The 26,867-nt window shown below is 25.9% G+C and overlaps 1 protein-coding gene and 1 long non-coding RNA gene across 2 annotated transcripts in view; both read right to left on the bottom strand.

Moving 5' to 3' along the window:
* Positions 1-18,241: 18,241 nt before the first annotated feature.
* Positions 18,242-19,731, bottom strand: LOC111638888. The gene is made up of 3 exons (XR_002758970.1): positions 19,500-19,731; positions 19,073-19,255; positions 18,242-18,824 (listed from the first exon to the last, which is right to left on the bottom strand). It is a non-coding gene; the product is annotated as an uncharacterized LOC111638888 (long non-coding RNA).
* Positions 19,732-20,784: 1,053 nt separating this feature from the next.
* The window catches only part of LOC111638887 (synaptogenesis protein syg-2-like), a 43,649-nt gene continuing 37,566 nt past the window's right edge, over positions 20,785-26,867 (bottom strand). Inside the window, exons 7-11 of the mRNA XM_023384658.1 lie at positions 25,872-26,162; positions 23,124-23,411; positions 22,255-22,554; positions 22,049-22,174; positions 20,785-20,816 (exon numbers count right to left, since the gene is read on the bottom strand). Of these exons, the coding sequence (XP_023240426.1) occupies positions 20,785-20,816; positions 22,049-22,174; positions 22,255-22,554; positions 23,124-23,411; positions 25,872-26,162 (1,037 nt within the window). The remainder of the gene's footprint in view (positions 20,817-22,048; positions 22,175-22,254; positions 22,555-23,123; positions 23,412-25,871; positions 26,163-26,867) is intronic.

Here is a 26,867-nt window from a genome sequence, read left to right as displayed (position 1 = left end):
AATTATAATATACACCTGTACAATTTTTAAAATAATTTTTGTTTTATATTTTTTCAATAGTTAAAACAACACATCCCACGTAAACAAGTGATATAAAATTCTATTTTAAAATAATTTTATATTAGCATATTAATAAAATAAAATCAAAGCAATATTTTAAAATCATAAATCTCAGATTTATAAAAACAATTTAATAAATTGTTTATATATTATAAATAAGATACTGTTTTATATAAGAAAAATAATAATTAAAATGTAAAATATATTGATTATCCGGACAAATTAATTTAAATTTAAAATTTTAATTTGTTTTTTATTCCGTTTCTTTATAAGAGATACTTCATTAACTAGAATAATCTTTGGTTAACTAATTTTCCACTAAATTAATTTATTTACTTTGAATAATTTAGCGAATTGATGAATTAGTACAGGTAATTAATCAGTTCTCTTCACTAATTTAACTGATAATTTATAAACATAGTTTTGATAATTGTTTCTATGAATATTTCCATTATATTTACACATATATGTGCTTATGCATGCTTTAAATTTAGACATAAAAAATTGATTTTAATTGGTAACTAAATATTTCTTAATTAACTAAATTGCTTTCTCTAGGTTTATAGTTGAAATGCTGTAGGTTCTTTCTGTAATTCAGCTAATTTAGCAAATGTAATTGCTCTATCAAAGAAAAGGGTCGTATTTTATATGAAATGCTTTTCCTAAAGACACATACTCATTTTATAACCCGAGAGTTAATAGTTTGCAGATCGTTAGTGTAAACAATAGAATATATATATATATCCGGTATGTTTTTCACAAAAGAAACATTAAGACAGGAAAATTACAATTCATGTTTGTTTTCGCTTAAAGTATAAATTACTTGCAGAAAATATCATGGTAATAAATATTATATGTAAACTTCCTAATGTGTTTCATCGAAATTTATATTTTTGAATGATAACTCTCGATTTACCGGTTGTAATAACTTAGCTGTAGCTTTCTAATAACAGATGGCGGATTCAACAAAGAGACATTGTAATCACGAATATTTATAATATAAAATTAGCTATAATACTGACTCAACTTAATTAACTTCTAATGGCTTTGTGTAAAGTTAAACTTCATTACTTTCATCAATTAACGTAAATTCTGTTCTAAGCACCATCATTTTAGGAATTGGATTATATAAATATTGCATTAGGATATGAAGTGTATGTTTTAAGTTTTATATTGTTCTCGAGTTTCAAAACTTAATTTAAAAATTAAATGTTAACTTTCTTCAGATAATTTCTTAGTTTTAATTTCTTCGTTTCTAATATACACGTATACTGTATACGTGACTATATATATATGAATATACTGAACTACCTAGCATATACATAAGAATATGTAATTACATTTTTAAATTATTATTTTCTTTCCTTTTACATAATTCAATTTTAAAAATTATTGTAGAATTTATGCATCCACTGATCCAACGATAACACGATTTACTCTCCCACCAATCCTTCTAATTAAATTTGCACTAAAAAGATATCATCTTATATTATAGCCTACACGTTAATTCCTTTATAGTTTCAGAAAATCGTTAGAAAATGAAGAAAAAAAGCAAGATATTCCGTAACGACGAGTATCAAATCCATGAGAATAAATAATTTTTATTTTAATTACCATCTTTTAGACAAAGACACGTTCGTTGCAGTCCAATCTGAAGAAAACTTGCTTGGTGATCGATTATCACGAGGTCGTAAAAGCAGTTAACTAGGTGAATGACCTTTGACAAAAGATACAAAAGAAAGGTGCTCTTTTATTCTCTTTAAAATATTTTATCTCTTTAAAGAAAAACATTCTTTCTCTTCTAGAATTCTAGTTTCTATTATTGCAATTGTAGTTATGGGAATTAGTAATGTTTTCTAAATACTGTATTTAAAACATCATCATCATCATTCTCATTATTTAAATTTTAATCCTTTATCATTCTTTAACCTTCTTGTTAGGGTATAGAATTGAATAAACTATATAAAATATATAAATTAATTAATTTTCCTACATATCTTCGAATTATAGTTAATATTTAAAGGCTTTTGATTACAGTTCGAAAGTTAAAACACAGGTCAATAAACGGAGAATAGAATTTCGTAATTTGCTTTAAATGTATGCATAAGTTATATGTTTAAATGGAGATAACTTGTAACTGAATTCAACTGAATCTGATAATGTATTATAAAGGATTTTCACACGATTATCTTCAATTTTGCCATTAATTTTGACACGTATATTCAACTACATCTACGCATAATCGCTGATTGAATGACAACTTTGAAAAACTTTATGAATTTATTATAATAAATAAAATAGCGCGTACAAAGAAAAAAAGAAACGTGTAAAGGATAAAAATATGATTTATTTTTTGGTTGGATGTTCCACTTTTATGTTGCTGACTTTAGCAAGACTGTAGCATACATTTTTAGATTGTGTGAAGGCTCAATGAGTGATGGAAACCGAATGGAAATTCATTTGTGTTCTACCCACCCCATTTTAAAGCCCCTGTTTAAAGTAACAGCATGTGCAGCCGTCGAGAAAAATATATATGTTTGTCTTAAGAATCAATATAATATAAGATAATCAATTATTGTCATGAATGAGTAAGTACTAGTTAAAAATAAGCGAATCCCTGTTGCAATTTGATTTATGTAGAGAGTTTCCAATATTTTTAACACACAAAAATAAGAATTACTTCCACACAAAGGTTATTTCGTGTCTTATTTAGTTTTTCGCTAAAGAATATGTTAATAGTATTCAAAAATTCCAATTTTGTGCCGAAAATATGAAATTTCTTAACCACGTTACAAGTCAAGGATACTTAATCTTACTATCGCGTGAATAAAGTTGCATGAACAACTTTGCTTATATATTTTTTAAATATAGAATATAATATTTTTCTACATATGTATATAAAACTTTATTCGAGCAAAATAACTATATATTTCATATAAAATTATCTATTTAATAGAGTTAAACATTTATCTGCTTCAACGCTGTAAACACGCAAAATTACATGTTTAAAGTCTCGTAATTAATATTATTACTCAATGAAGTAGATATAATTTTAAAATTACTACCTTAATTAAATTTAAAGACAATAATTTCGAATTAGAGATAATAATTTTTCATAAGAAAATCTTAATTTACAAGAAATTAACCATTAAAAAAAACTGTAACAGAGAAGCGAAATTAATTAATACCAGAAAATATTTCTGTATCAAATCCCTAGATGGCAGCACTTAAAAAGATATAAATTCAACTTTTGGATCAATGAATTGTAGAATAAACAATTCATAAAAAGGTAAAAGAAGAATTTAAAAGAGGGGGAAAAAAGACCTGATAAAATTATTGCAATGAAAAGGTTTAGCGGCAGAAAACAGACAATAAAATTCTAGTTTCTCAGCAAGAATCATCATTAAGTCGTAAGAGATTTTTATAGTCTATTTAACGATAAAAGAAAGAAAGAGGTGTTAAATTAATAAAGTTCATAGCGAACTTTCATTCCATGTCTTTTCATCCGTGTTCATCATTAGTATGACCTATTAGAGTCTTAGTAGCTTGGGAGCAATTATCTTTCTTTCACAAATACAACTAGATGGCATTTTTATTGTATTTTCATTTTCTCTATACCATGTTTTTTCGTTGTAAATACATGTTTAATTTCCATTTAGAAAATAAAACTTTAACATTTTAATTAATAAATAAAACTATGATTTTATACCAGATAAAATCCTAATGCAATAAATGATTTATTAGAAAAATCTTGGTATAGATAAAACTAATAAAAATTCAGTTATGAGAGTGAAGATGCTTTTTTGACTTGATGTTCGATATAACAAGTCAGTTGTGAAGTTGAAATGATTTTTGACTAGGACGTGACATAAAAATTCAATGGTGACCTTAAGTGAGATGCGTTTAGGATAAATTCAATCATGTAATAAGTAGGGGTAGATTTCAAATTATTTTCTCTTTTTATGGCTTTTATAATGATCCGAACGATGACATATTTCATAATTCTATTAATTTAATTCTTACTCAATTTAAGTCTATTAAAAGGACGTTTATCTGTCGTGTTCGACAATAATCAATTTTCTGTGGATCCGTAATATCTGTTGAGCTGTTATAATTTCTGCTTTTTTAGATATAAATAATTAATTTTTATACCTTACATCAAAATTAATTTAATTACTTTTAACTAATTTTATAACAGATTTTATTTTATTAAAGATTTAAAACGTCCTTGCGTGAGAATATAATTCTGAATTTGCAATTTTTATATTTTACTTTCGAAAAGTTTGAACTTTAATAACTTTTTAAATTTTTAATTTACTACAAATTAAAAAAGTTATATACCGTTAAATAATTTATTTCTTTATACTTTTTTTAATGAATTACTATTAAAAATTAAACTCAATCTCAAAGATCTTTTGTTTTTTTTTTTATTAGAAAATCTAAACGTATGTGTTTAAAAATATATAAACTATATAACTGTTTTTCCTTCGAATTATATAATAACGAGTAAAATATTAAAGTAAAATTATAAATATAAAATATTAGACTTATTTATTTGAAAGAATCGTAATGGATCGATTATCGTAATTTGGATTAGAGGCACTCAACGTTTATTTACGGTTATGGCAAATAAATTCGATTGTAAATATTCACTTTTGAATTGGAAGAAAGGAACTTTGCGAAATTCTTAAGAAACAAGACTTTTCTGTAATTTGGTTATCCAAATAAAACAATTGTTCGTGTTTGATCCTCATTGGACGTTCTTGTTGACTCTTGCCATTTTCTATCAGCTCCATCAGACTGCAGCCATTGAAGGATCTCATATTTGCCGGCAGAACAAACTTATTTGCCGACTTCATGACATCTTGGTATTTTGCCAATTTCAATGGCAATATATCCTTGTAAAACCTTTATGTGACTTATTCAGAGTTGCATTCGATTTGGTTAGATTTGTTTTTGTAACTTGTCTAAAATATAAAATAAATAATTTCCCTTATATCAGGTTTTATACTTTCTTCATGAATATAAAGTATTGATTTCGTTCAATGATATATAATAATAATAATTCAAAGTGTACTATATATTTTCCTCACACTATCGAGCATGAATATTTTGAAAAACCATGCATGCTTCTTGTTAAAATATATAAAAACATTTCGTTTTTCTTCTATCTATTTTTAATGCAAAAAAGTAGCCATACATAAAACGTTTATAAAACAAAAAACATTGGAATTTAAATGGTAAATTTATGTTAAAATAAATTCTATTTGACTTTTTTAAATATCTAGAATTTTCATTAAAAGAAAATATTCTAATCTTAACCAGTAATAGACTTATATACCGCATTTTCCGGAGTATAAGGCGCACTTTTTCTCGAAAAATACTGTCTTATACGCTGGCAAATATATATAATATAGTTTTTACACGCCACTTTTACACACCAGTATCTTATTTTTCAATAAAGTAGATTAGAAATGTACAATTTTTTTTCAAAATATGCCTTTAAAAAATACGGTGCATCTTATACGCTGGCAAATACGTTATACGTAAATGTTAAACCATATATTCGAAATATTTAAACATAAAAAGGTGACTTCCTTGCCCTACAATAGACTTATATGAAATTGGATGGCGAGTATATATCACTTCACGTAATGATGTGATATATAATCCTGATACTAAATGTAAAGTTGAAACGAATTTTATATCCAAGACGGGGGGCGACATTGCAGATTTAGTTTAGAAAACTCTTACGAAAATCATCGGAGCATAAAGCTAACCACATCGCAACAAATAATCCGTTTAGGAAAGTTTCAAGTTTCAATTTTACGTTACTAAATTAATGTAATTAGATAAATGAGCAACGAGATATTTATACAAATATTCCTCGTTTGAAATGTCGAGAAAACGACGAACTCACGATTTTTCTTTACCTCTTTTAATCTACTTTTCAAAAATCGATAATTAATTTTATTTACAATGAATATTTTATTTATGTATTTATCATAATCATAAAAAGAAAAGCCTTGCAGGCAAGTAATGACAGTTCCTTTGTGTAAGAAAAGTAAAAGAAGAGAAGAAAGAATTTAAAAAATAGAAAAAAATAATGATAAAAGTAAAATTAATTAGAATATTTTTAATAAAAAATTAATTAATCAGAATAAAAATAGATTTAATTTATACGAAATTATTATTTTATATGATTATTTAAGAATTTTACTTCCAAAATTATTAAATAATAATTATACAAAATGACGTGAAAAATCATAAGTGAAGTTTGAAGATAAATGCATCAAAAACGATTCAGTTTTTAGTTTCTTTTTAAATTTTATATGATTTATTTATATTCATTTTATATATTTTGTATGATTTTTTAAATAATATTTAATATTAAGCAAGGTTTTATACACTATAAATTGATTAATATCTGAAAAATTTTGAATCTTTCGTATTAAGTGATACAATAAATTATTACTTTAGCTTTCATAAAAATGAAATATTTTCACATTTTCCTTCATTTTTAAAGTATAACTTAATGAAAATTCCAAATTAAAGACACTAGACTAACCAGAACTATTTTAGTTTGTTGCATTATTTGAAAATATTGAGGATAAACTTGTAGTAAAATAAACTTTCAAATAATATGATTACAGTTAATTTACGGTATGTATATAATGGCATATCTGTTTTGTATAAACTTATAGTAACAAGTAATACACAATTATTAATTATAAGCATACACTTAGTCTACCAAGTCTGCTTTAATTTTATCATTCTTCAGTCTACATCCCATATAACTTGATTAAGTGTGTGCAAACAAGTTAGATAAATCTGATGTTATTAAAAATAGACAATGTAATTAAATAATATCTTAGAGATTAAGTATCAACAAATAAAATATAATAAAATTCAATTTGAAGTTACTCAATTATAAACTATGATTTATTACAATAAAGTCATTTTCATAAAGCTGAATAAAGCAACACATAACTCGAAATACTTTTTTTTATTGATAATAAAAAAGTAATATAAAATTTAAAACGTCGAGGACGATCTTAAAAAATAATTCTATTGTAATTAATTAATTAATTACTTCATTTTTGAACGTAACTCAACAAATTTTAATTAAATAAATTATTTAAGAACTTTAAATTTTGTCAATTCGTATAATTATATACTTAAAAATTATTATTTATAATTGAAATTTTATTTTTAAAATTTATTAGATAAGAACTATAACATAATTAAATATTGTGCAGGAATAAAAAATTACTGTATGAAAATTTAATTTAATTATTTTTTTTATCATTTTTATTTAACTTTTTTAATTGAAAAGCAATTTTTTGTGTAATCTTCGAGTATTTCTATTACAGAATTTCTCATTATGATTACAATTTAAAATAGGGACTTATAAATGTTTCATGCATAAAAATAATAATAAAAACACTTATATAAGTTTATTATTTTTAACTTCACATAATTTAATATTTTTCAAATGAATAAATGCATTTTTTTCACAGAATGACTTGTAAAAAAATACCTCATTAAACTCTTCTGGAATATCTGTTAAGTTTATATTAAATCCAAGTTGAAAAATAGCAATTAAACTTAGAAAATTTCTTAAAATAATTCTATATATTTAAAATATACTTCAGTTTTTCTGTAAAGTAAACTTTTTATTTACTAGCAAAGAAAAATATTTTATCGACTGAATCTATAAGAACGTACAGTACATATATGTGCTGTATATATATATATCTGCATACTTTATATATATATAAAGTATGCAGGTTTACAAATTTATCGTAGGAATTTTCAGATAAATTGAAAGATCGATGGTTTACTTATACTTGGCTGAGTCTATCTTTCGTTATCTTCGATTTGTATCGAAAGAAGTAGTTTAAAAAATAATAATAAATAAATACAAAATAAAACTTACTTAAAATAATTGGAGTAGACTTAATAACAACTTTTATCATTAAAGTGTTTTTTCCACTTTTATATAATCAGATTTGTAATTTTTGAAGTTTATTTTTTATATAACCTTATCTTCATTAATTTTTTTAAAAACGATTTCAAGATAATTTGTTGAATTAGTTCTTTCTTAATTTTTTATTGGATTTCTATATTCATGACAGATAAAACTTGACAGAAATACAATACAATAAATCAAATTATGCTTAATAATGCACTTTATTTTAAAAAAGAAAGAAAGAAATAGAAATTAACACATTATTTGAAAAAACAAATTAAATTTCGTTCAAATGTAACATGTTTAATGATTTAATTACATTTTTAAAAATCTCATTTCAAAAAATAAGTAATTAATTTATACAGAATATTTTTTTCTGTACAGTACAGTACATCTCTTGATTATTTATCTTTGTTTTCGTTTATTTTTAGAAGTAACAAATGCTTTCTTCTAGTTAAAATAATTTAATACAATTCTGTTTGTTTTAAATAATACAAATTCATTCCATATGTAATATTTATCATAAAAACTTTAAAATTTCGTTGCCATACTTCAGAATAATCATATTGTAAAGTTATGCATATTATAAATATAGAAAACAGAATATTTTTATAAATATTTAATACAAAAGAGTAATTTATTTCATCCATATATATATGAACTACATAATGTATAATATAGAAAAACTTGCTTATGTATCTAACTGTAATAAAAAGAGAGAAAAATAAATATTTAAAATAAACTCTTAATCTGTTTTTTCCTGTTTCGTGTGGTTTAATTTAATATTTACAATTAAAAATTCTCGAATTTACTGTTTTAATCTGTATATTTATTTATTTATATATAAGTTTGTGTATTCATGTCAATCAAACATATGTTCTTTCAAAACACGAAGGCCTAAGATATTGAATCAATAAAGAAGTGTTGATTATCCCGAACGTAAATATCATATATCTACTTGGAATTGACAGCAAGAGCCAGGAACAAAAAATTTGTGGGAACCATGTCTGTTTATCAGATATCCCTAAGCTTGCTGCCGAGGTGAAAATTTTATTATCAATAACCACCTTTCGCTCAACTGTGGTGTAATCTCTTAGGGATTGACTGATAACTAATTAATAGTATATGTGTACTTTCTTCTTCATGTCAGTAGCAGTGACGTGAAGAAGAAAGAACACATAGAAGAGTGCAAGCGGACAGGTCGCTGCAAACAAAAAACTATCCTCAGAAATAGTGTTAGGTTTAGTGTCCGACATTGTATATTACCAGACTGGGTAGGATATCAGCAAGAGATATTTGATATCGCTAAAAGAATTCTCAAGAGTAAAAGCAAAAAGAACTCTTGACAGTTCATGTAATGTGTAAAGCCGGATGCGAGCAATAATTCGTTAAAAATAAACACCATATTTTCTATTATCTATCCGCCGGCCTTAATAAATATTGCATACACCTTTAATCGTTTAAAATAATTACCGAGAGAGGAGAGAAAATGCTATAAAAAATTCTTTGGATGTTATCTAAAAGTTGGTAAAAGTTAAGAGTTCGCTTCTTCCTTTTATTGACAGATTTTTTTATGTTATTATATATGAAGTGCGTCATCGCCCGCAGAAAATTCATAAAAATCAATTAGATATATACTACATGTAATAACATTTAGTTTTTTTAAATTCTAACAAGACAACACGCATTTTCTTATTTATTTACTAAGGAAGATTATTTAATTATTTCGTCTGTTAATAACTAATTAAAAATCTCGATATTTATATCAAATGGAATCACTTTTAATCTATGATGCTTGATATTTTTAACAACAGATGGGGACACCTCACTCCTTGCATTGATCCTTTGTTGTCTTTTTAACTTAGCTAATTACAAAATTCCGTTCGTCGAATCACGTACAAAATGGCATTTTCAACGGTGCAAAATCATATACATCGAGAACAGAAGGTCGATCGAATCACGTATTGTTTTATGTTTGTTTCCGGTTAACATCTGTTATAAAAGCTAAATGAATAGTTTTACAAAAGTAGACTTTTAAAAATGCATTTTTATGAATATATACATTTAAAATTTAAAGATTTGAATACATAAATAAGGTAAAGTTTTTGAGAGAAACATGACTTTTTCTATTTTTATCATCAAAATTTCCATCAAACTGTCAAGTTCCCTTCATTCATTACCTATTGATACATTGCTATCCTCCAAAGTTATTTATAGAGTAGTTATATTGCACAATAAATAAGTTTCCTTTTGTAATTTTACTCCAGAGAAATTCGAGACGTCGTTTAGATAACCAATAAATAAAATAAGTTGACGATCATTTCCGAATAGATTTCATTCAATAAAGATTATTGACAGGCGACAGACTATAAAGAGATTCTTCACACAAATTTCTCTTTTGCATCTTAGATCGGATTAAAGAAATTGAGAGATGGACGGTAAATAAAACTGAATGGTAAAGAATTTTCTCAAAGTAACCATTTTTTGAGTGTTGACTTTTGCTACTTTTAAGTTGACATCTCCAGTTTAAATCTCTTCTTATCTATCATACGATTAAGAAACAATACGAGAAAAGTCTTAGAGTTTTCTCGATAATTTTTTTTTCTTTAAAAAAAAGCTGTCATCGAACAAAATGATAATAAATACAAACTTAATAACTCTATATACACTGTATAATAATAATATTTCTATGTTTAACGAATGTATATCCTTAATTATTAAATGATATCGATCTCCTCATTATTCGTAACTGGTATCGTTAATAAAAATAATATAATGCTCATTATTTTCTTCACTAACTTTTATATGATTCTTTTTATTCTTTTATCGTTAAATTTTTATTCGAATGTATTTTTACACTTTATTTTTTGAAATTTTTATTTGGCGTATTTGATTAAAGAATTGTTATGTTCCTCCGTTAGTTTCAATGATGTGAATCAATTGCATTAGACTATACCAACTGAGTCAAGTTCCAAAATTCGATTTGGGTAAAGAATCGATTTATCGACGTCAAGTGAACGTTGTTATTCACTTTTCATGAATGTGAAACCGTTTAGAGTTAGTCCGCGATACAATGTAATAGAATACAAAAGCTTTTTTATATATAAGCTATATATTATATGAAAAATATGAAATTTATTTTGCTAGATGTTTCTTAAAATAGTATCTTTATATATATTTTATATGTGATCAGAACATATATATTTTCACATTGAAAATTTTTTTAATATTTTATTTTTACTTCTGTAACATACGATTTATCGATCGTTTGAAAGAAATTTTTTTGTTTTGTGGCTTTATCCCATTTTAATTTATTAAATTACTTGATGAATGGATAAATATATTCAAAGAATTAAGAATATTATCTTGGAAATTCTCCGAAGTAACAACAAAAAATATAATAAATGATTGAGCTTAAAATTTATGAAGAAAATTTAAGAAAATTAATTATTTTTATTTTTATATAACCGACACAGATAGTGGCGAATTAAAACCTTCTGGGGCTCCTAGGCATAGAAGATTGGGACCCTCTATATAATTTTACGTCACTATAGACTAATAATGTATAATTCTAGCTGTAGAATTATTTATAACTTATGATATACAATTGCAACGGTAATTTTTTTCTTCTAATTTCGGGACCTCTAGACATGTGCCTCGCAGTAATTCGTCTCTGTATATATATTATAATATTAAGCGTATAATTTGGTTTGAATTTTATAATCTACTTATTATTGATTTATAATTAAAATTTGTTGTAATTTTTATATTTAATATCCATATAACTGCTTTATTTCTAATGGAATTTATTTCCGTTTATAAAGTTAACTAATTGAATAGATAATTGGATGCGAATTCAAATAATTAAATTTTTTAAAAGTAAATTAGTTTGAAATAAATTTTCGAATAGCTTTTGTAGAAACTGAGAAGAATATTTTTTAAGCTAAATTTTTTCTAATCGCCTAATGAGACATTTAAATTTCGGGCTGACTTTATAGTTAAAGCATTTAAAATTTTATATATAATTACAGTATGTAGTACAGTACTTCCCTCAGAATTAATGTTTAGCTCATTATTTTAAATTTTTATAACTGAATCGTTTATTCAAATTCGAAATAACAATAAATTTGAATTTCGAGCAGTTATTTAGTCGATTCTGGCTGTAGTTTATATTTTTATGATTTTTAGTTTCATAAGTATTGCATAGAGTACAAGCATATATCAAGTGACTTAAATTCTTCTTTAAATATCCTATTTATGTGATTTATTAGATGACCAAGCACGATATAGACTATTTAAATGAGATTCTATTCATTACTATTTATTTTTGCATATATCTATTAAATATGAATTAAAGCAGATTTTATTTAATTCCTGTAAGAGTTTTACTTACATAATGTATACAGTAGGCTATATGGAACCTCTAATAACGGCCACCTTTCAAAAACGACCGCTTTTAAACGGAGGCCATTTTTTCAGGAACGTTAAACAAGACCTTACAAAATAATCTTCAAATAGCGGCCATTTTTTTTCTTTTTTTGTATGTGTTCTCGTCAGTGGCTCAGAGGTTTGACTGTATTTATTTTGACATCAAAACTTTTTAAATATGTTAATTAATTTTCTTTATGTTTATCTAAGAAGGTAAACAATTTATTATTTTTTTAAGCAAAATAAAAAAAAGTTTAAAGAAGTAATAAAAGTATTCATTATTCATGTAAACAATGATGTTTTTAATAAAACATTCTCTACCTCTTTACATTAAGATATTGTTCATTATAAACATAAATCTTTAATAATTCAGGACTGAAATTTATATCAAAGAAGACTAATTGAAATCTGTTCTTCACTTCGAATTAATTTTCATTGTGTAACTATTTGCTAAATATTAATCAATATTTCAGTAGTTCTTTGGTAATAAATAGACTTTAAGCAATGAATCCATAAATACTAACGTCCATATCGAGAGATATTTTAATAAAAATACGTGTTATTTTCTCAAGATGAAAATGAAAATGTTTAATGAATGTTTTATACACCGGAAATAGAGAATATTGTGTGTGTAATTAACCAAATGTTCTTAACACGAATATAGCAACTGAATATTTTTATAAATATTACATTTTTAGCTTGATTAAAATAAGAAAAATACCTTTAGTCTATAAAATATATAGAATTACTTTAAAATATTTAAAATTAATTGAAAAATCTTTCAACGTTTGAATAAAACAAAAAAGTTCTATACTTAGTAATTCCACACTAAAATAAATGCTTAAACAATTAGAGAATAAAAATTAATTTTAATAATTTAATAGAAATTACTTCGATTTACATTATAGGAATTAGCGATATATTTTTAATTAATCTTTACAATTAACATATTCTTCAATAAACAGCTATAAAAGATTAAAGACTGAATCTAAGAAAATTATATTAAGAAAAGGATTTAATTCTCTTTGTTTAGTATGACAAAACGACTTTAAATTCTACAATTAATGAATTACATGGCAAATAATGTAAATATTCTTACTTTTTAATGAGAAGCTAAGATTTTTCTCTTAATTAGTGATATTGACTGTTTTGCTCCAACCTTTCTTACAAGACTTCCTGATTTCTTGTATTATTCTAGCAACAACATATTAAAAACAGGATTAAAGAAATTTGCCTGAAACATTTCGTTACTTTTTAATTAAAGTTTGAATTTAACTATGCTTCTAATGTATTACTTTGAAACAAACAAAAGTGTTTGTTGTTGAATTTGTTTTTGAAGCTTCCATTATTCTAAGTCACTGTTGAAAAAATAACTTTGCAAAGTCATTTATTATAATTTAATTAACTAGAATTATTTTGATTAATAACAAAAAAGTGTGGCTTAAGAGACTGGAAAACATTAACAACGATGAAAAAATTCTGTAATATTGTATATTAATCTAGATTTTTTTTTAATATTATCATAAATTTGATTAGTTTTTTTCATACATATCCGTGATGTAATTTTTAAAATTTTCAATTGAGGCATGACTTATTTTACAACTGTCCAGGCCTGCTTAAAATGATATATTTTCGTCCGAATATGTACTGTACCAATGTATAAGTTTCTACGTGAGAGACATGAAGTAGCAAATCCAATTCAACTACAACGTTTTAATCCCTTTCACAAATATTTCTGCAACAGTGCAGACTATATTAAAGTATTAAGTATATAAATTCACTGTAAACAGAAGCTATCGAATCAACTTAAACATTTTGTGTATCAACTTCAATGTGATTTTTTCTGATATTTTTATGTAGTTTATATCTCATAGCAAACTAGTCACGAATAGAATGAAATTTGTGAGTACAGTACACCTGATTTGAATATATAATTCAAGACGATATTAAATCTTTTTTTTTTTTTCTAGTCTGATTTTTATCTCTCCTCTGGTTATTGTTGTTAGTTATACTAAAAATATCCGGCTTTCTCCCTTATGGATAGTCAACAAGAAATGACAGTAGATAGAAATTTTATAGATAGGTCTATTATATAAAGAATTATATTACTTTAATATATAAAATATTTAATTTCTTTTTTTAATATTTATCGTAACCAAAATTAAAAAAATAGCATTTTTTAAATTAAAAAATTTTATCTGTACTGAAAATTATTTATACTATTTTCTTTTTTGACTTTATTACTTTCGACAATATAAATATTTTAATGTCGTTGCGATATTTACTTAGAAATATAATCATTTAAATTGCAAATTTTAGTTTTTATTGCAAATTACTTAATGAAATTAATTGTTTTTATTTAATAAATCTACATTAGAATAACAATTTTGTATTTTTTTTTATTAGAACATTAAGTTATTTAAATAAAGAAGGAAAAAAAATACAATCTCGTTTCTTAATGCTACTCAACAACATAAACTTGGAGTTGATTTTTCTTAGCTTTCAATCTCGACTGTAAGGCTGAGAGTTATTTTAACAATAAGTCTCCCTTGACATTATCTAACCATTATCGTTTTGCGGTATCTAGCAGTTACTTGATCTTGCCTTTATGAAAGTTTCCCCTCTTTTTTATTTGTAATAGTTTGAAACTAATTTTATAGTATTAGCTCTAGAATGTTCAAGAAATGCTATAAATATGTTTTAAGAAATATATACAGGTCTGTATAATTCTAATTAGCATTAATAAAATATTAAATTTTAAAAAATAGTGGGGAAAACATGTACATTTTTGCATTTTCAATATCACAATTGAATCTTCTACTATGGTACTATGGTCTCGAATGTTATGTATAATCTATTAGATTCTATAGGTTAGAGATATATCCTTTAAAAATTTTATCAGGCTTTTTGGTGAGTTTATATTGAAGAATAAAAACATAAAACTCTCAACTTCTGTTAGGGAGAATTCGATAGAAATCTTGTATACAACGGATATAACGTATAAATCGATTTATCGACAGAAAATAACTTTAAAATTTTAATTATATTACATTTATTAATTTAAATTTGCTATAATTTTTGGCAAATTTAAGATAGAAACGTTTTTTATAATTTAAAAGTAAAGCAGCAAGAGAGTCGGGCCTATTGAAAGGCGATACTCTGAATTCCAATTATATTAGAAAATCGACATTTATCTAATTATGAAAGCAAAATTGCATTTGGGAAATGTGAATTTTTATAATAATTTAAAAACAAAGAAAGTAATTACCGAATTGCTACTAACTCATTTTAAACCACGAGAATGAATAAAAATCACGACCGTATTGACTATACAGTATATATATATTAAATATAAGGACTAATTAAAGAACTTATATTCCTTTTTTGAGACAAATAATTGTTTATTATATATGTATAATAAATTATTAAAATATTTGATGAAATGTAATGATTATAGTCAAAATTCTCATGTACAGTAAGCTAGTGTTTTCTATCGACAAACTTAAATAAAATCGATTTGGAGAAAAGGTTGTACGTTAAGTTGCACTCTGTGAAAACAAACACCTAATAAATAATTCGACAGTTTGAACCTTCAAATACAAGAATCTAGAAGAAACTTTATACTTTTGGTGAAATGACTTTTTGAAGGAAAACAAATAATAAGCAATAAAGACATTAAACAGGATAGTTAATATAGAAGGTTATTAAATGTATTTTTATACATAAAATCCATCAATTTTCTTGATAAATGAGTGCGTTTCGTAATGGAAAAGAATCAGTAAATGAAGTATAGGATAACATCTGTGCAAAGAAGCATGGCAGTGAATGACAGTATGGCTATGGTGGGGAAGGAAGGGAGGACTGTAGCTAAATCATTCATGAGAGGATGAAGTAGATTGATAAAGTTCTTTATAAGAATAAACTTTTTGCATTTAGAATAATGAATTTTATTAAACCATAATGCAAATGTTTTTTATATTGATACATACGTATTCTATTGATTATATAACTCATGAGAACAGTTAAATCTGTTAAATGTTTTTAATATCTAATGAATAGATAATTTCTTTATGTGCTTTAGATTGTATAATTAATTTAAAATTACTCACAGAAAAGAAATTAGTAATTGTTCAATTGATTATATTCTTAAAATTATTATATAAAATACTTTATGAAATATATTTTTAGTTAAAAAAATAATTAAATAGAATCAAATATAAGGGACCGTATTGCTATCAACTCTTAAGAGTGTTTTTAAGAGGAATTGCAATTACCAAATCCATTAAGTGATTTTGTATTTCTTCTGTCTTTGAAACAATCTAATTGTTGAAATATCCAAAAACTTTTCTTTCTCTTTTAATCACATCGATTTTCTCTTAGAATTTTAATTTTTTCCATTTAAATTATTTAACTTTTTTTCTCTTTTACGATGTCTTGCTTACTCTTCTTTAATGAGATCCAAAAAAACTAAACAAGTAAAAAATGAATTTNTATGAAGAAAATTTAAGAAAATTAATTATTTTTATTTTTATATAACCGACACAGATAGTGGCGAATTAAAACCTTCTGGGGCTCCTAGGCATAGAAGATTGGGACCCTCTATATAATTTTACGTCACTATAGACTAATAATGTATAATTCTAGCTGTAGAATTATTTATAACTTATGATATACAATTGCAACGGTAATTTTTTTCTTCTAATTTCGGGACCTCTAGACATGTGCCTCGCAGTAATTCGTCTCTGTATATATATTATAATATTAAGCGTATAATTTGGTTTGAATTTTATAATCTACTTATTATTGATTTATAATTAAAATTTGTTGTAATTTTTATATTTAATATCCATATAACTGCTTTATTTCTAATGGAATTTATTTCCGTTTATAAAGTTAACTAATTGAATAGATAATTGGATGCGAATTCAAATAATTAAATTTTTTAAAAGTAAATTAGTTTGAAATAAATTTTCGAATAGCTTTTGTAGAAACTGAGAAGAATATTTTTTAAGCTAAATTTTTTCTAATCGCCTAATGAGACATTTAAATTTCGGGCTGACTTTATAGTTAAAGCATTTAAAATTTTATATATAATTACAGTATGTAGTACAGTACTTCCCTCAGAATTAATGTTTAGCTCATTATTTTAAATTTTTATAACTGAATCGTTTATTCAAATTCGAAATAACAATAAATTTGAATTTCGAGCAGTTATTTAGTCGATTCTGGCTGTAGTTTATATTTTTATGATTTTTAGTTTCATAAGTATTGCATAGAGTACAAGCATATATCAAGTGACTTAAATTCTTCTTTAAATATCCTATTTATGTGATTTATTAGATGACCAAGCACGATATAGACTATTTAAATGAGATTCTATTCATTACTATTTATTTTTGCATATATCTATTAAATATGAATTAAAGCAGATTTTATTTAATTCCTGTAAGAGTTTTACTTACATAATGTATACAGTAGGCTATATGGAACCTCTAATAACGGCCACCTTTCAAAAACGACCGCTTTTAAACGGAGGCCATTTTTTCAGGAACGTTAAACAAGACCTTACAAAATAATCTTCAAATAGCGGCCATTTTTTTTCTTTTTTTGTATGTGTTCTCGTCAGTGGCTCAGAGGTTTGACTGTATTTATTTTGACATCAAAACTTTTTAAATATGTTAATTAATTTTCTTTATTTAATTCTAAGAATCGTTTAGATTTCTTTTTTTTTTAAAGTATATTCCACTTCAGAATTTTATTGCCAGTTGGTAGCTTAAAAGAATTCATTTAAAGGCTCTAATGGAGCTGATTTTACAGCTGGTGTGGTTAAAGTTGTAAATACAAATGACACTTTATATGATTTTTATTGCTATTTTATTGATCAATAAGAACAATGACATGAAGTGGAGAAAATTCGCATTGTCCATGTAGAATATAATACATAGTCAGATTTTTCTAGTTACAATATTCATTCTCGGTCCTTCTGTCACACATATATATTGTGATGTCTATACTTTATAGTTACTAAATAAAAAATCATAATCGAGTTCATTCGATGATTATTATGATTAAAAATGAAATTATATCATGGCATGACACGAAGAAAGGCGACAAATTTGCAGTCGTGAATCTTTCTATGGTTCTCGACATACCACGATATCACTGGGTCCGTGATAAAATTGAGCAGTTTGCGTAATCCCCGCATGAAAATTTATCATTGCAGGCACTGTTAGTTCACTGTTAGAAACTTCGCATCGTTAATCCCTAGTTATTCTGTTTCAAATCTGTCCACAAATCTTATTCTTCATTATCTTCATACTGGTGTTGACAGTGTTGAATGTTCATTCTTCATTTTATGTTTTGGCTGAGAAGTAATAGAAGAGGATTAGTAACTAATTAGAAATTTTTATTGCGCGTATATAACAGCCTTAATTCAATTAACAATATAAATAATTCGAGTGCTATTTATGATCATTCGGTTTCTAAATTTAACGACGATTGCAATAAAGTTAAACAATTTTAATTTATTATTACTCGAAAATTTTAACTCGCTATTGTTTAACGCTAAAATTAGTATCCTAATTAGTACCCGTACGTAGATAAAATTCGTACAATTATTCTAGTTATTCCGCTATTAACTAAAGGTGTGTCGGCCAGCACTTCTTGTTCTTTAATTGACGATCTTCTCCTCTGTAGATCCCATTGACTGAATTCTATCTGGGTGTCAGGTTGTTTGGACGTGGAGATGAGACTCTCTTGTGCTGTGGTGTCATTGCACCTCATGTTCTTGGCGGCCTGTTGAGAAGAACCCTCATTAGAGTCGTCAGTATAGAACGGAAAAAAGAAATCTTAGAATAGCTCCGGGGCAAAACTGATATCTACCTTATATAGAGAGCTATTAAATAGAATAAAGTTCTCTATCCAAGAAACTACATTGTTATCCGTATGTAGTTTATTTTATAGATAAAATATTAAGTCGCTAACTTTTTACAATTCGCATAAAAATAGTTTATTTTTCTTCATTAAATATTTTAAATACCTTTACAGTTTTTTGTAGATTGGTTCCAATTCCTTTCTCATAAAAACCGTAATTATCTCTTATAGGTTTTCTGTATACAGGACCCGAAAGATTATTTGACTGCAGCGATTGCCATTCTTCTTCATCAGATGGGTAATCTGTCCAAAAATGAACTCAAATGCTTTCATTTGCATTATAACAAGTCATAATTAAGAGTGATTCAAATGACAGCAAACACATTTGCACGATCGTCAGTTAACTACAAAGAGGCAGATAATAGATTCAATCAACTGGCATCTGATAAGCGATTGCCGACGTGGACGAATAAACATTGTATAAATTACAAAGTGTAAATAGTCAAACTTTTGATTGAGCATCACTATTTTATTTGCATCCTGAAATGGCACTAAATTGAAGTATCTTAAATAACAAGAATTACATGTAGAATGAATCAAAAATTAACTTTACAAGGTCTACAGATTAAAAATTAAAACACTGTAGAATGTAATTCAAATGTAGGTAGTTAGTAATGAACCATTGGTAACAGTGAAAAGTTAGAATGACACATGAAGGACAATTGTGATATAGCATTTCCAAATGATAAGGTTTAAGTGGTTTTATGGAGAACAAATAGCTATTTAATTTTTTTTAGTCCAAAAAAAAATTCCACCTGTCAATCTGTTGGCTCATCAAGATGTGTGTGGAGACAATGTTGTGTTCTGTTAAGGTGTTGCAGATTGGTGTAGATTTGCTGTAGATTATTTAATGGGAGATTCACCATCATTCTCCATAGCGCCTGGGTGTGTGTTGAAGTCACCCACATGTAATTCTAAGTTAGCTACTGATGAAGTGAAAGCTACCATTGCTGTGTAACTGCAGCAACAGGGATGGAATTTTTTGAGAACAGGCTAAACAAACATGTAACACATTGTGATAAATGTCCAAACAAGCTGGATAATTTTGTTGAGAAATATATGATATTGCTTGCAGATAAATAATCTTATTACAATATGAAAACACAGGATTTATCTGTTGTTGGCTTTGTAATGTTACTTTTTGATCACTCTATATGTATGGTGATGAATCTGTTTAATAATTTGAAGTCACATGATTTAACAATTATTACATATTTGATTTTTTTTCTTCTTCTTTCTATTCTTTGCAATGCAAAAATCATACTTTTAATAATTAGATCAGATAATTACAAATTGTTTAATATGTATGGAGAAAATTTATTCAAAAGTATACACAAATGCCATTTAGGAGGACATTTTATATATAAGTTTGTGTATTCATGTCAATCAANTTACTTTTCAACTGCAGAATCTTCTAAAGGACCTATAAAAATAAGCAATTAATATTTAAAAATAATAAACAAGTTCATTAAAATTGGATATTCGTAAAAATAATTAAGATTTCCCTACTTATTTACAAGAAGGTAAATGACATTATTGGAAGAATGTAATCTGTTTAACAGCCTACTTTTCGAAGTAAAGCAGATTTGACAAATCTATAAATAGATCTAAAGACTATTTTTCTAAGGATATTGCATTAACGCGTTATAAATATTCATAAGTCTTCAACAAGTATTCCATATTCATCGAAGCTTCATCAAAAGAAAATGAGGAAGGTACAGAACAAAAGATCCGATCGATATTTAACGTAATCAGCTGGGCTGTTGTTGAGATAGTTAATCAATTTTCACCAACCTCGCGGCCGGATTAAGTTAAAAAAAAATACGAGATCCACTAGCTAAAAGTTGCATCATTCCCCTTTTCACATGGGAACCCTTTGACAATGTCAACAAAATTGAATGTTAAAAGTATTCTTTACGTCAACTACTCTTCTCTTTGAAGTTAATGAAGAAGCGATGCAGCTGTAACAATAATGACTCAATAAAAACTGCTCTTGTCAATCTTTATTGTATTAATAGGAGTTTTAGAGCATCTGATGACAAAATTTCAAATTTATGCTCATAGAATTTAAAATTAACGCTACAGCATTCATATTTTCTTAAAGAAGTTTCATTAATTTAAAAAAAAATTTTTATTGAAATAAATTTTAATCGAAAATTTTATAGGGTAATTAGAAAAACAATATATGATATGAGATATTTTTAAAATTCTAAATTAAACATTTTTTTTCTAATTGACTTCGAAGATAATTTTCATTGGTAATTAAGATTGTAATCCGAATCAAAAATTAATTGCAATTAAAATTTACTAATAATCTTAATATAATTATAAGTTGCTTCTACATCACTATATAACTCAATCACCAACTCTTGTTTGTTCCATTCCTTTGCTGAAATGGAAGTCTGAATTCCCAAGGGCAATCATAGTGATGAAGACACCCGCTTAATTGGCTAGCTACAGTAGAATTATACAGCATGACGAAACATTCCATGACTCTACTTAAGTCTTTGCGAGACAAGAATATTATTGATTGTAAGCGGTATTTTGGGCAAATAACCCCGGTTAGCGTTTTAACTTTAACAGATCGATATAATAACAGAAATGCAATTAGAAAAATTCGGTAAAAATTATGAAATTTTCTAAAAATATACTAACCTTTGTCATCGTCGTCCGCCCTTCTTTTCATAATTACAACAGCTATCCCGGCAACAAACACCAGTGCAGCCACAATACCAATTAAAACACCCAAAATCGGATTAATTGGCAAACTTGTAAAGCTTTCTGTATCAAGAGATTGTTTATATAAAATATAAAAGTCTTTTTATATCGCATATAATGTTTCTTTGAAAGAATTTACAGACCTGATTGTTTGGTATAAGTTACTAATGTTTTAGCTCGCAATGTAATTGAATTGCTTCTTCCTTTTAGATTGGATGCGTAAGAAATCAAAACAAAACTTGTAGAAGATGGCAGACTAGTAACATGGAAAACCGGATTAATGCTATTAGTGAGATTTGCTTCTAGTCGTTCTTTGGCTGAGTTATAAACTTCTAAATGGAAACGTTGTTGAAGACCTCCATCGTGACCCGATTCACATTCAATCAACAGAGAAGAACTTGTAACATTGGTAATGGTGCAGTTACGAACTTTTTCTGGAGGACCTAAAAATGCATTGTTCTTATTAAAATTTAAAAAATTTATTTTTATGTATTTTAAAAATTACTGTAGATTTTTTATTTAGAATAATTTATTAATTTTTATGTGAATTTTATTTTTAATCTAAATAATAAATAATCGCATTAAAATTCATACGTCATTAATAAGTATACCATCAACTAAGTTATAATTATATTTTAAGAAGATTACGTGAAGAAAACAAAAAGATATTTTGACATTATGAATATATTTAGAAAATTAACAATAGCATTCTGTAGATTGTAGCCAGACTGTCTGTATCTCTGCCTCAAACAATTACCTAATCTATAAGTATTAAAGTAGATAGTAAACAAGGATAAGAGATTAACACAGCAATCAAGTAATTAAATGGAATCTTTTAGTAATCGACTCACAACTTAGTCGAATCCAGATAATATAAATGATTATCTGAAACAATTATCGAGATTTATACATTTTATTATTATGTATTTTAGAAAATACAACTAAATTATGATTCGCTGTCAATTAAATACACATACTATATGTTCGAGTGCTCGAAAAGCTTGAAACATACCTACAGAAATAATAGTAAAGAGGCAGGGCTTTTCTTGTTGTCCGGCAATGTTTCTAGACCAGCAAGACAATGTTCCATAGTCGTCTAGTTTTCGAGGGATGTAAGTCACTACACTTTGCAGCCCATCAACCGTGAACGATGACAAATTCCTTTTTTCCGCCGTGTTGTTAAAATTCCAATAGAATACTACATCAGGAGGCTCTGCTTCTACCTCACATTTGACACGTACTAATTCGTCCCTTCCTGCTCCATAGAGATTGTCCTGCTCGTTTCGACATTTAGGTGCATCTAAAAATTGTCAAAAGATTTAAAACCATTTTCAACGAGAATTTTCCAGAATAAAAATGATAAAGGTTTATTTTTAAACATAAATATGTATGGAACATTTAATAATTGCATTTATATAATAAAGTTTTATATTAATATTAAAAATAAATTATCTTACATGTCATCAGACGATGATAAATGTGTACTAAAATTGCGAAATAAACAGTATAATAGATAAAAACGTTTCATTTTTATTGCAATTAGGAAGAATTTACGCATCACTGTTTATTCCAGAGAAACTACTGTAGTTATTTTTCACTACCCACATCACTAAGTGCATGAATCCATTTGTTTTCTTCAAGGAAAAGCCATTAAATCTTTCTAAATAGATTGTTATATCATGGATTATGTATAAGTATATGTATATGTATATCATCTATCTCAAAAGTTGAATCATGCATAACGATTACAGTATATTCAATTTCGAAGCAAGCAATTATGCAACAACATTTAACTTTAACTCATCTAAATTATTATAATGTATACATTTATAATTAAAATCAACACAGGTATAATATCCGCTTTAAATTTTGTTAAGGAATAATAAAATACAACTATGAACAAGTTCAGAAATTAAATTAACTATAGAAATTGTAGAATTTAATTATTTAATGAGACAATTGAAAATATTAATACAGATGATTCAATAGTTATGCGATAAAATCTAATAATCTCTTATTAAAATACACCTGTTTCAATTATGATAATGCTCTATTAAAGTCTTTCATAATCATGAATATGATCTGCTAGGATTATGTTGTTGATTATATCGCTATAAACACGCACGTTTGATATAAACAACAACATTGCATATTTAATTAAGCTATTATAACTATTATAACTACAATATTCGAAGCTAATTGTTAAGTTTTTAAATACATCGATTCAATAATTATCAAAAACTATAATGTATATATACTTTTAACATTACATCTCTGGTAAGAATGCAGACTTAATTTAAATATACTATTACAAAGATGTATAATATATTTAATTTAGAAAAAAAAATTATAGAAGATTATTATACGTAAAATTTCAATTACAGAAAATTACTATTCTTATTATTCTTTACTTTGTTATTTATAAGACATAGATTTAAAAACAAACTGGATTTAAATATTAAAAAGTTATTAAAATTTACATTATAAAAACTGAATTTCAATTGCTTTAGAATAAGCAAATATGATTATAGAAATAAAATTTCTTACTGTATTGATTAAATTTGTATTCATAGACTCGATTATAATTAACCATAAATAAAATGGTTAAAAATAAAATGAAACTTTCTGTGAAATGAGAAAAAAGGTTGTGCGGTTATTCAGTTATGCAGGCAAAAATTACGTATAACCAATTGAAGATGACATTTATCCGTCGACATACGTTAAAAGAATAAGTGATGCAAAATCGGCTGGTATGGTACTACTATCAAACGTGAAATGCCATTGAGTATAAAAATAAAAATCAATTTAAAAAATGACTACGTCAATTACTCTTACCAGAACAAGTTTCCACTATGACCAAGTTCAAGTTTTTTAAACTTGGACGAATATAACACAAATTTCTTAAATTTTTGCATGCGATTATCATCCTTCCTTATCAATGAAAAAAAAAAAAAAAACAGAAATTTTAGATACGAATTAAATAATATTTTCTCGCTTTTAAAAATTCAATTTTATAGAAACAGCATTTATTATAAACTACATCTCATTGGGAGAAGTTTTTTTGAATGAGTTGTTGTCATTCAGAATAAAAGTGCTTGTTTTCATTTTTTTTTTATAAATGTTTTGCTTTTACTTTTAAAAACCGCATCAACTTTCTTGGTCACCCGATAATATAAAATTTATTAAGAGTTTCAAATAATATCTTTATTTAAATTGCTTGAGTGGATTTCCTTCATTTCTTAATCTAGAAAAAAACTAATCTTGTAGTCATTTTCTAATCTTAGGATCTAATTTGAACGAAGATTTCTCATTTCTAATCTCCAACATGGTTTGATTAAGCAATGATTTCAGAAAACTCAATCAAAGAGAAAATTAATTCCGAACATTTCTTTTGGACTTACTGTTTTTACCTCCAGGCACGTTCAAATTAATTCGTTAAGCTTAACTGTCTTGTTGGATGAGAATTGGCAAGATTTACTATACTAAGTTTAATCTAACTCACTGGTTAGTATATATATAAAGGACAATCATCGAATACAAGGCATTAGAAATGAAATAGTTTAATAACTATAACACAATTATTAAATATCAAGAATAGTAATAGAGAGGTTCTCATTTTAGAAAGTCTGTCACTAAAAATGGAATGTATGATAGATTTCACTTATATGAAAGTAAACTGAATTAAGTTCCATCAAGAAACATATCGAAGGCTATTAATTTTCTGAGCGGAAACACTAACAAAGATGAAATGATTACTCACAATTTATCTCTAGAAAGAGTTCTTCGCTCTTTCCTTGACCTTCTATGTTTGAAGCAAGGCACTGATATCTCCCTCGATGAAAACGTTGCGCTTTAGATAGTACTAAAGATTGATTGGTAATGATTACTCCTTGGGAAAGATTGTTGACAATCGGTCTTCCCTCGTACAACCACTGGACAGTTACGACTTGAGGATTAGCCCGAACTTCGCAATGCAGGTACACGTCCGATTTCTCCATCACAGCCTGACGATGAGTCTGACCATTGGATGTCAATATCACTCTGGGAGCAACTGGCGTCATAATGAACAGCTAAAATTCAGAAAATCCTTAATAATACAAAAGGAAACTGAAACAGTTAAAAAAGACAAAATGGTTAGAAATTGTGTGCATTTTATCAGCGTGTAATAACATTTTTCCCCGGAATTTCAACCAGAATGAGCAACCTTTCAGACTTGTTCAAGATTAATATTTTTTTAAATATATTCTGTCGTATATTTTGATGTTTATTTTATCAATACAGAATAATTAATCACATACCTTATTTATGTTTAAATACAGGTTTAATAAATTTAAATTTCTTCTTAAAGTTGTTTTGTTAGAAACAAGATAGACTTGATAATGTAAAGAAAAAAATATATAGATAAAAAAAAAATTAAATTTGTATTGCTAAGATAGTCAACTAAAGTGAGATGAATGTAAGGCTTGACTTCAAGTTTTTCGTTTTTTCATAAACATAAAACGAAGACTAGCTTCAAACTCATTAATATTAAAAATTTATATCCTGAAACACAACGTTGACTGATAGATTGCACACCCTTAATATCTTAAAATTATTATTGTTTATATTGCAAATAAAATATTCTTAGATTAAAAATTATTTTTAAAATGCTTCAAGCCTAAATTGAAATTTGTTAAATAAATGTTTTTAAACTTATAAATTTAATTTAATTTTTAATTTAATTTAATATTTGCATTATTTAAATAATATTTATATT

Source organism: Centruroides sculpturatus, unplaced genomic scaffold, assembly GCF_000671375.1.
Source record: "Centruroides sculpturatus isolate CEXI.00-Female unplaced genomic scaffold, Cexi_2.0 scaffold1336, whole genome shotgun sequence".
In the NCBI taxonomy this organism is placed as follows: Eukaryota; Metazoa; Arthropoda; class Arachnida; order Scorpiones; family Buthidae; genus Centruroides; species Centruroides sculpturatus.
Note: the sequence above shows the minus strand (reverse complement) of the source record. Positions and strands in the feature narration are given on the sequence as shown.